Genomic DNA, 11,365 nt, shown 5'->3' on the forward strand with positions numbered 1-11,365 from the left:
TAGAGGTACCTAGTGGCTGTGACACAACACAGGAAGACGGGTATCTCAGATCTGGGGGTTCCTGGGGACTGTCATACAGCAGAGGAAGATGGGGTGTCTTAGATCTGGGGGCATCCAGGGGCTGTGATACGGCAGAGGGGACAAAGGGGTGTCTCAGATCTGGGGGTTCTCAGGAGCTGTGATGCAGCAGAGGGAACACAGGGGTGTCTCAGGCCTGGGGGTTCCTGAGGGCCATGATACAGGAGAGGGGAGACGGGGGTGTCTCAGGTCTGGGGGTACTGGGTGCTTTGATAAAGCACAGGGGTCACAGGGGTCCCTCACATCTGGGGATACCCAGGTGCTATGATAAAGCAGACGGGAGGCAGGGGTATTTCACATCTGGGGATACGTTGGGGTTGGGATACAGCAGAGGGGTCACAGGTGTGTCTTGCATCTGGGGGTAACCAGGGGCTTTGATACAGTAGGGGAAGACGAGGTGTCTGAGATCAGGGGGTACCTGGGCTCTATGATACAGCAGAGTGGACACAGGGGTTTCTCAGGTTTGGGGGTTCCTAGGAGTTGTGATGCAGCAGAGGGGAGGCAGGGGTGTCTCATATTGTTACGGACTCCCAAGTCTTGCTCACTCATGGCCCCGTGCGGTGCGTGGGGGGAACCCCCTTTCAGAGTGACATCCCTTCTCGGGGATCCACTCTCTCTCAGGGGTTAAGCCCCGCCACCTCCTGTAGCCGCACCTCTCTGAGCCTTAGCTCACCTGTCTCTCGCCATGGACCCCCTCATGGAGTCCACTCACTCTGAATCCTCGGGGCCTCCACTCCCAGAGGGAATAATGCAACCTGTTCTCTAGACCAGTGGTCTCCAAAGTGGGGTGTGTGCACCCCAGGGGGTGCGCAAGAGTATCCTTGGGGGTGCGCAGCAGGTGAAGCCCTTTTTTTTTTTTTTTTTTTTTTTTTTTTTTTTTTTGGCTTTGGCAAATGAAAAAAGAGCATTGGGGGGAGGAGGGGGGGAGTGATAAAATATTTTTAATAAGAGGGGTGCGTGATCAAAACAGTTTGGAGACCACTGCTCTAGCCCGGAGCGACTCTCAGCCAGCGTAAAACAGGAGGGTTTATTGAGCGTTGAACCCAGCACAGGAAACTCTCAGGGCCTCAGGCCTGGCCTCCCTCAGCCCAGCACATCCCAGTCTCCCTGCATCCAGGTGGGCTCTGCCTGCCCTTCCTCTCCAGCCCCGAGCCCCCCTGCTTCCCAGCTGGGCATCTGAGATCACCTCCCCCAGGCCCTGCCTCTGTCCATTGTCTTCGATCCAGGTAAACAGAGTCACCTGGGCCTCTTCTTCCCTCTTCTGTCCTCTGGCCCCTCTGGCTGGAACCAGCTGGTTAAGTCACCGGGGTCCTCTCTTCGCAGCCCATTGTCCTCCCACTGGCCCGAACTCGCTGTGACTCCTGAGCTGGGCCTTCCGGTCCCCAGGTCCCTAGTCGCTGGGGTCTCCATTCTCCAGGCCATTGGCTGGGGTCTCAGCTCCCTCGCTGGTCCTCTGTACCAACAAACTTCCTCTCCCCTCACCTCGTTAAACCAGTAACACCCAGGGAAACTGAGTCCCACCCCCTCTGCATGCAAACCATTGGAAAAACAAGGAAAAAACAAGAACCCCCTCCACTTCATCACACTCACATCTGGGGATACCCGGGGGCTGTGATACAGGAGAGGGGATCCAGGGGTGTCTCAGACCTGGGGTTACTGGGGGCTCTGATACAGCAGAGGGGATGTAGGGTTGTCTCAGATCTGGGGATAGCCAGGGGTTTGATATAGCAGAGGAGAGGCAGGGGACAGGGGTGTCTCAGATATGGGGGTTCCTAGGGGCTGTGATAAAGCAGAGGGGGCACAAGGGTGTCTCAGGTCTGGGGGTACCTGGGGGCTGTGATACAGAAGAGGGAACACAGGGGTGTCTCAGATCTGTGGGTACTTGTGTGCTGTGATAAAGCAGAGGAGATGCAAGGGTGCCTCAGATCTAGGGGTACCTGGGGGCTGCAGGGGTGTCTCAGAGCTGGGGATTCCCAGGGGCTGTGATACAGCAGAGAATGACAGTGGTCTGAGCTAGTCTGGCCGTGCTTATGTTCTTACCTAGGTGTGTGCAGTCGGGGGAGTTTTTATTTCTGTATTGAAGCAGGTTCCCTCGGCGTATTTGGCTCACCCGTTCCATGATGCGATTGACTTTTCTAGCGGAGTGTCTTTGTTTGGGGATGGCGGTTTTCAGCGTGTTAAGGTGAATATCCCGGACTTCCTTCTCGGAGCGTATTCAGCAGTATCAGAGTGCCTGGCTATAGATAACAGACCCCTTGATGTGTTTGGGCTGGTGAGTGGTTCTGTGATGGTAGCTGGGGTGATCCCTGGGTTTCTTGTATATGGTTGTCTGTCGGGTTCGAGTTGAAGAGGACCGTGGTGCCCAGGAAGCTGATGTTAGTGTGTTCTAGGGATGGTTGTTGAAGCTGTGGTGGAAATTGACAAGCGAGGTTGGGCCATTTGCCCACAGGAGGAAAATATCATCGATGTAGCTCAGGTGCATCATTGGCTTTGTGGTGCATTTGTCCAGAAATTCTCCCAGGAGGTGGCCCATCCTCCCTGGGCAATTTATCCAAGTGCTTAACCACCCTGACAGCTAGGAAGTTTTTCCTAATGTCCAACCTAAACCACCCTTGCTGCCATTTAAGCCCATTGCTTCTTGTCCTATCCTCAAGAGTTAATGAGAATTCTCTCCCTCCTCTTTGTGACAACCTTTTATGAACTTGAAAACTGTTATCACGCCCTCTCTCCGTTTTCTCTTCTCCAGACTAAACAAACCTGGTTTGTTTTTTTCAATCTTCCCTCACAGCTCATATTTTCTAGACCGGAATCATTTTTGTTGCTCTTCTCTGGACTTTCTCCAATTTCTCCACATCTTTCCTGAAATGGGGCACCTAAAACTGGACACGATACTCCAGCTGAGGCCTAATCAGCGCAGAGTAGAGCAGAAGAATTATTTCTTTTGTCTTGCTCACAACACTCCTGCCAATACATCCCAGAAGGACGTTCACTTTTTTTGCAGCAGCGTTACACTATTGACTCATTTAGCTTGTGATCCACTCTGACCCCCAGATCCCTTTCCTCCATACTCCTTCCTAGGCCGTCATTCCCCATATTGTATGTGTGTAACTGATTGTGCTTCCTGAGTGGAGCGCTTTGCAGAGGTGCTTATTGAATTTCATCCTATTGACTTCAGACTATTTCTCCCGTTGGTGGAGATCATTTTGAATGTGCGCTCACCACGGATGCTAACCTCTCTGCCCAACCTTGTATTGAGCTGGGACACTCTGAGTGCCTTTCCCAGACCCAGAGACAAGCTCTCTAGAGCTGGACAGCTGGTATCTTTCTCCAACAGAAGTTGGTTCGATAACAGATATTCCCTCATCTGCCTTCTCTCGTCTCCATTTTTATGTGGCTTGGAGTGTCTGAGGCTTTACAAATGGTGCACTAAAAGTTGCCTTAAGTGTTACTTTTCCCTCAGTATGTCGCACTTTGGGGATCCCAGCCTCAATCCCCTTGATTTTGTTGTGCCTGTTGCTGGGACTAGACCCCTACAATCCCCCAGTTCTTTAAACTAGTAATTCATTGGAAATCAATAATAATCAATAACCACTAAAGAATCAGACACTAAGATGCAGGGGTGTCTCAGATCTGGGGTTCCCAGGAGCTATGATATGGCAGAGGGGATGCAGGGGTGTCATAGCCCTGGGGTGCGATGGGGCCCTGATCCCAGTGACTCTGTGCCTGGGCAGTGCCTGGCGCAACAGGGCTAGGCTGACCAGACAGCAACTGTGAAAAATCGGGACACGGAGTAGGGGGTAAAAGGAGCCTATAGAAGAAAAAGCCCCAAATATCAGGACTGTCTCTATAAAATCGGGACATCTGGTCACCCTAAACAGGGCCCCGATCTCTGTGATTCTGGGTCTGGGCAGTGCCCGGTGTGACCAGACCCCGATCTCGATGACTCTGTGTCTGAGTGGCACCCGGTGTGACGAGACCCCAATCTTGGTGACTGTGGGTCTGGGCAGCGCCCGGCACGACAAGGCCCCATCCTTGGTGATTTTGTGTCTGGGCAGCGCCCGGCGCGATGGGGCCCCAATCTCAGTGACTGTTTCCGGGCAGCGCTCTAGCCATCCCCCCGATCTGGCCCCACTGGGCTCTGGGGAACAGATTTGCATCCGGAAGCCGGGCCTCTGGGGAAAACAGCCTGTCCCAGGAGTGAGGATGAGGATGTGCTAGTTGGAGTCATGGTGCGATAGTTGCCGACTCCCCCATCTCTCTCTCTGTCTCTCTGCAGATTTCTCTCTCGGATTCTTTTATACGGATTGGTCCATTTTTTATAACCGCAAGAAGGAACCAGCTAATGGGGCCCTGATGCCCTGACCTCCCTCCGCAACTCTGCGCCGTGTCAAGGGACCCTTCTGTGCCCCCCCCGCCACCCAGTGCCATCTGCTGAGCCCCTCCATTCCCCCTACCCAGGGCTGTCTCACGGGACCCACCATACCCCAGCTCCGGTGCCAACTCCCGGTGCATCTTCCATCTCCCCACCCCGTGCCCCCACATACACCCCAGCTTCTTCTGGGGCCCCTCCACACCCTCCTCACCCCCCCAACCCAGGGCTTCTCCCTGCCCCCCATTTGCCCCCTGTCTCCCAGGGTCCCCCCAATCCCCGCACACCATGTTCCACCTGCTGACAGTCCTCCTCTGCGCTGCCCTGGAGGCTCTGAGCTGCCAGCTGGCCCTGGCGGTCCCCCAGGCCTCTCATCTGGCCAACCACAGCCGGGCGCTGCCCAGCCTGCTGGCTCACCTCAAGCGGCTGGTGGGGGTCAACAACACAGGGGTGGGGGCCTGGGGGGGCCGGGCAGCTGAGACGTGCCAGGGCTACTACGACGTCATGGGCCAGTACGACGCGGCCTTCAACTGCACCACCGGCGGCTACCGCTTCTGCTGCGGCACGTGCCACTACCGCTTCTGCTGCGAGCACCGGGCCATGCGGCTGGAGCAGGGCCGCTGCACCAATGTGGAGACCCCCTTCTGGGCCCACACCCAGGCCAGCAGCACAGCCGGGCCTGGGGGCCAGGGACCAGGGGGCTCTGAGGCCGCCCGCCAGCAGAGCAACAGCACCGTTTATGTGGTCTGCGGCGTCATCAGCTTCACCCTGGCCGTGGGCCTGGGCATCAAGGTGGCCTTCGGCAAGGCTTCCCGCCGGCCGCAGGGGCGGGAGATCAACATGCCCAGGTGAGGGGGGGAAGAGTTGGGGGCCATAGGGGCTAGAGAGGCGGATTGGGTGGGGAAGCAGGGGAGTTGGAGCAGGGGAGGGCCATGGCTGGGAGAAGGAGGTCGGGGGGGAGTCAGACTTATATGGAAGGGGGGTAGAGGAGCAAGGGGTTGGGGTGGGGGAAGCAGGGGGAGTTGGAGAGGGGAGGGCCATTAGGCTGGGAGAGAGGAGAGCAGGAAGGGATGGGGTGGGGGTCAAGGGGAAGTGGAGGCCAGAGGGAGGGGTGCAGTGTGGCCTTGGGAGTGTGACCAGGGAAGTGCGTATGGAGGCATGGCAGTGGGTGGGGCAGGATGGCGTGTGTGCTGGCGGCACCTATGGTGATTGCCAGGGGGCAGCCCAGGGTCTGTCTGGGCCCGAGCCCCTAGTGGTAGGCGGCAGGCGCAAGGTGGGCGCCCGGTGGGAGGCGATTGTGCCCCGGCTGGGCGTGTTACTGGGGGTGTCTAGGCGCTGCCCCCCGCCCAGGCTCTTGTCGACATTCTACCACCAGGGGGACCAGTTCGCGCTACGGCGCAGACATAGCACACCCTTCAACTGTTCCAGGACAACGCCGCCGCCCCGATAGACTTTACACACCCTCAAGCCCTGACCGAGGCACACGGTAGGATGCGGCACTGGCGCTGATGCAGAGAGTGGGGGCTCATGGAGTGTGGGCAGGTTGGACGGGGGGGCTCACAGGGGTGCTGGGCTGCGGGACAGGTTGGGCTCACAGGGGCTGACTGCAGGGACGGGGAGGAGTCAACAGGGGTCGCTGGATGCAGGTGGGCGGCGGGGCTCACGGGGCGCTGGCTGCAGAGAAGTGGCAGGGGCTGCATGGGTGCTGGGTGAGGGGAGGGCGGGCTCAGCGGGCGACTGGGCTGCAGTGATGCAGGCGAGGGCTCACAGGGGCGCTGGCTCCGGGAGTGGGATGGGGGCTCGCAGGGGGGTGCGGAGGTGGTGGGCGCTGATGGGCGCACCTGGCTGCAGGGAGCAGGCAGGGGCTCGACAGGGGCGCTGGTGCGAGAGTGGGCAGGCCACAGAGGTCGCTGGGCTGCAGAGCCGGGCAGGGGTGCGCGGAGGGGCAGGGCAGGGGGCTTGCAGGGTGCAGTGAGCGGATTGGCTCAGCAAGGGCAGGCTGGGTGCAGAGAGTGACGGGGCTCAGCAGGGCGCGGGTGCAGAGCTGGCAGGGGCTCGGCAGGGGTGCTGTGGCTGCGGGCGTGGGCAAGGACGCAGCAGGGGCAGGGCAGGGTGCTGTATCTCCGGCAGGGGGGCTGCAGGAGAGCGGGATTGGGGCTCACAGTGGCGCGCGTGCAGGGAGGGATGGGGGGCTTGGATAGGGGCGCTGTCTCAGGGAGAGGCAGGGGTTTAGCAGGGCCTGGTGCGCAGGGAGGGACCAGGGCCGGCTGTTCTCCACAGCTGGTTATACTGTGTGTGCCACTTACGGGTGCATTGGGTGTGCTGTCCTGGATATCCCATTCTTGTGCCCGCCCCCTCCCTGCCCCAGCAGCCCAGCCCCCACCCCCCATCCCCAGCTGCTCCAGCACCAGCAGTTTCTCTTCCAAGGACACTGAGCAGAGTCGGGCTGGGGGGTCTGTGCCAGGGGCTTGGACATCCTTGGGGGGTCCCTGGCACCCACTGACCTTGGTGCATCCCCTGCCCCACAGGCTGTTAACCCACTGAGTGCCTCCCCTGCCCTCCTGCCTCCCACTGGGAACACAGGCCATGCCAAGAGAGGCTGGGGGGATACGTGTCCCACAATCCTCTGCCAGCTGGGCAGGTGGGCATGGGGGTATTTGTCTGAGCACCCCACAAGGAAGCTGGGTATCAGGGCAGATGAACCCATGGGGCTGATCCGCGGGGCAGGCAGCGGGGTGGGGGTGTGCGGCAGGGCAGACTATGGGGCCAGCATCCTAGGGCCGGCACTAGGGATTAGATCTGGGGATGACAAGGAAGGGGTGGATTAGTCAGCTCCATAGTCAGTACAGCCCCTCCCAGATGCTCAACCCTCCCCCATCACCAAGGGGCCCCATTTCCCGATGGAGCCCCCCTGTGGGGAGAGGGGGGCGCATTGTCCATGGATTGGTCAGGCCGCCCTCTCCCTCTGCCAGGGCCCCCCGGGGGGTCGGCTTGCTGAGACTGAACAAACTCAGGTCACATTCGGGGCTGTTAAACAGGCCTGGGATTGGCTGGATTGGGGTCAGCACCCCCTGGAGGAGAGAGGCCCCATTCCCCGCCCCCCTGAGGCAGCTTGTCCCTGCCCTGGGGCCAGATGGGAGCTGGTGCCCCCTGGAGGAGAGAGGCCCCACGCCCCATTCCCTGCCCCACTAAGCCAGCCAGACCCCGCCCTGGGGCTGGATGGGAGCTGGTGCCCCCTAGAGGAGAGAGGCTCCACACCCCATTTCCTGCCCCCCTGAGCCAGCCAGACCCCACCCTGGTGCCGGATGGGAGCCGGTGCCCCCTAGAGGGGAGAGGCCCCAGGCCCCATTCCCCACCCCTCTGAGCCAGCCAGACCACGCCCTGGGGCCAGATGGGAGCTGGTGCCCCCTAGAGGGGAAAGGCCCCGGGCCCCATTCCCTGCCCCAAGCGAAGCTTTGGGCAATGGTTCTTGGGAGCCTGTGGTTTCTGGGCCCAGGCGCAGGCATTACCGCACAGGCATGGTGGGAGATCGCGGTTTGCCATGGCAACCACTGCTAGCTGTCGTGGGGTGTCTGTGGCTGAGCATTCATGGCGGGGCTGGGGCTGGTGGCTGAGTCATTCCCTCTCCCCCCACCTCCCCCGGGGGTTAGAAATCCTCCTTGAGGCATGTTCTGTTAAAGGGGGATTATGGGGTTTTGGGAGAGGGGATCTAAAGCAGGGGGTGGGGGGAACAGAGAAATTGGGGATGGGTCCCAGCAGCTGGAGGGGCGAGAGGAATACAGGTTGTGGGTGGATTGGGGAGGGGTTCCAGAAGTGGGTGCAGGGGTGAGAGGCATGCATGTGGGAGCAGATTGGGGAGGGGTCCCAGCAGCTGGGAGGGGCGAGGGGAGTGCAGGTTGGGGGTGGATTGGGGAGGGGTCCCAGCAGCTGAGGTGCAGGCCAGGGGGACATTAGCAGGGGTCAGGGGGGGCTGTAAGTTTAACTCCATCCTTCTGCTCCACATCACCTCCTGTGGGGTGCGGGATCCCCCTTCGCTCGGCGGTCCAAGTGGGTGCCTTGTGCTGCCATGACATGGTGGCTGCACCCCAGAAGTGGCTGCATTTGGGAGGCGATGCAGCCCTTGTTCTGCTTGGCACAGGGGCCAGGTATATCCATCCGTTGGGAAGGGATGGAGACACCCCTGGTCATGAACTGAGCCACTTCTCTAGCACCCGTCACCGTAACATCTGGGCTCCTCCCGACAGGGCTCCCTGGCAGGGGCAAGTGGGGCAATTTGCCCCAGGCCCTGGGCCCCACAGGGGCCCCCACGAGAATATAGCATTCTATAGTATTGCAACTTTTTTTTATGGAAGGGGCTCCCAAAATTGCTTTGCCCCAGGCCTCCTGAATCCTCTGGGCAGCCCTGCCTCCCGCTCTTCTCCTGACACACCCAGAGAGGCAGGGCTGTCGTCCCTATTGTGCAGGGGGGAAACTGAGGCAGGTCCCTGCAGCTGGGACTTCAGAGGCTGCAGTTCCGTGAGCGGAGCAGGCCAGGGGACTAGAACTGCTCTCTGTTCATGGGAGGTGGATTCATTTTCCAGGGTCGGCTCCGGGATCTCCTCAGTGGGGGACCACATGGGTGCTTTGGGGGCACTGGAGGTTCATTTGCCCAGAGCCCCAGCCTCAACCCCATCGCCCGCGCTAGGAATTGGGGCCCATTGAATATTCTTTGGGGGGCAAATTTCCCATTTGTAGCCCCCTGCCTGTAATGCCAGCCCTGAGCCTTCCCTACCATTCCACACTCCCCTAGCAGAGCCAGGAGAGAACCCAGGAGTCCTGGCTCCCAGCCCCCGCCCCCACCGGCTCTAACTACTAGCCCCCCCTGAGCCAGGGGGAGAACCCAGGCGTCCTGGCTCCGGCTGGGGTGCGCCCTGGACGTTGGGCAGCTTTAGGCGGGCCCAGGGAGACACCCAGTGGCTGTTTGGGGAATGGCAGGTTTCTTCATTGCACTGCTCCAGAGAGTATCCGTCCAACCCTCCTCTGCACCCCCACATCCCCCCAATCTCTCCATCCATCCCTCCTCCCCCTGCACCCCCAGATCTCCTGATCTCTCCATCAATCCATCCCTCCTCTTGCACCCCCAGGTCCCCCCAATCCCTCCATCCATCCCCTGCACCCCCACATCTCCCCGCTCCCTCCCTCCATTATTCCCCTGCACTCCCGCAATCCCACCATCCCTCCCCTGCACCCGCACTTCTGATCCCTTCATCCCCTTCACCCCCACATCCCTCATCCATCCCTCCCCTGCACCCCCACATCCCCCTGATCCCTCCATCCATCCCTCTTCTGCACCCCCACATCACCCTGACCCCTCCCTCCCTCCATCCCTCCCCTGCACCCCCACATCCCCCTGATCCCTCCATCCATCCCTCTTCTGCACCCCCACATCACCCTGACCCCTCCCTCCCTCCATCCCTCCCCTGCACCCCCACATCCCCCTGATCCCTCCATCCATCCCTCTTCTGCACCCCCACATCACCCTGACCCCTCCTTCCCTCCATCCCTCCCCTGCACCCCCACATCACCCCACTCCCTCCCTCCATTATTCCCTTGCACTCCCAACTCCCCGAATCCCTCCATCCCTCCCTCCTTTGCACCCGCACCCCCAATCCCTCCATCCCCTGCACCTCCACATTGCCCTGATACCTCTATCCATCCCTCCCCTGCACTCCCACATGCCCCTGATCCCTCCATCCCTCTGTCTCCTGCACCCCAACATCCCCCAGATCCCTTCATCCATCCCTCCTCTGCATCCCCACATCCCCTTGATCCCTCCATCCATCCCTCTTCTGCACCCCAATCCCTCCCTCCCTCCCCTGCACCCGCACCCCCGATCCCTCCACCCCCTGCACCTCCACATTGCCCCAACCCCTCCATCCATCCCTCCCCTGCACCCCCACATCGCCCTGACCCCTCCATCCATCCATCCATCCATCCATCACCTGTACCTCCACATCCCCCGATCCATCCCCTGCACCCCCACATTCCCACTCACCCCAGAAGTGTCTGGCCTTGCACATTACCTTTAAGGGGTTGGGTTTTTTTTTGTCCCCAGACAGAAAATACCATCAGGCAGACCCAGAGGTGTCTGACCTTGCACATTACCTTTAAGGGGTTGTGGGTTTTTGTCCCCAGAGTGTCTGACCTCGTTCATTACGTTTAAGGGGCTGGGGGGGGGGGGGGGGGGGCTTGGAGGAGTTTTGAAGACCAACAGTGAAGGGGAAGTTGCACATTACCTTTAAGGGGGATTTGTCACCAGACAGAAAAGACCATCAAGTGGACCTGGGCCAGAAGTGTGTGACCTTGCACATTACCTTTAAGGGGCCACTTTTTTTTGTCCCCAGACAGAAAATAGCACCAGGGAGACCCAGAGGTGTCTGCCCTCACACATTCCCTTTAAGGGGCTGGGTTTGGGTGGTGAGGTTTTGGGGGGTTTTGCCCCCAGACTAATAACCCAGCTTTGCTTGCAGACAACATGCACCACAACTACGTGCACCTCAACGTGAGCAGCCCGAAGCATCACGCCGCCACGCTGGGTAGGTGATGGGCCGGGGCGGGGGGCTCAGGGCCCAGGGGGAGGGGGCCCCGTTTTCTCACCCGAGCTGCCCCATGTCGGGGCGGGGGGAGAGAAAATGGCCAAGAGATTTAATCTCTCTTTGCTCCTCCCCCAATCCCCTCTTCCTGGCCCTCTCCCTCCTGACCCCTCTCCTCACACTCCCTCTTCCCCTTCCCCAAACCCTCCCTCTACCTGTGCCCTCCCCCTCCCTCCTGACCCCCCTCCCCACACTCCCTCTTCCCCTTCCCCAAACCCCTCCCTCTACCTGTCCCCTCCCCTCCCTCCTGACCTCACTCCCCACACTCCCTCTTCCCCTTCCCCAA

At 60.1% G+C, this 11,365-nt stretch overlaps 1 protein-coding gene across 1 annotated transcript in view; it reads left to right on the forward strand.

The window, feature by feature from the left end:
* The first annotated feature begins 10,892 nt into the window (after positions 1 to 10,892).
* The window catches only part of SHISA7 (shisa family member 7), a 5,243-nt gene continuing 4,770 nt past the window's right edge, over positions 10,893 to 11,365 (forward strand). The window contains exon 1 of the mRNA XM_032793067.2: positions 10,893 to 11,022. Coding sequence (XP_032648958.2) covers positions 10,962 to 11,022 — 61 coding nt within the window. The 5' untranslated portion in view covers positions 10,893 to 10,961. The remainder of the gene's footprint in view (positions 11,023 to 11,365) is intronic.

Source organism: Chelonoidis abingdonii, chromosome 11, assembly GCF_003597395.2.
Source record: "Chelonoidis abingdonii isolate Lonesome George chromosome 11, CheloAbing_2.0, whole genome shotgun sequence".
NCBI lineage: Eukaryota > Metazoa > Chordata > Testudines > Testudinidae > Chelonoidis > Chelonoidis abingdonii.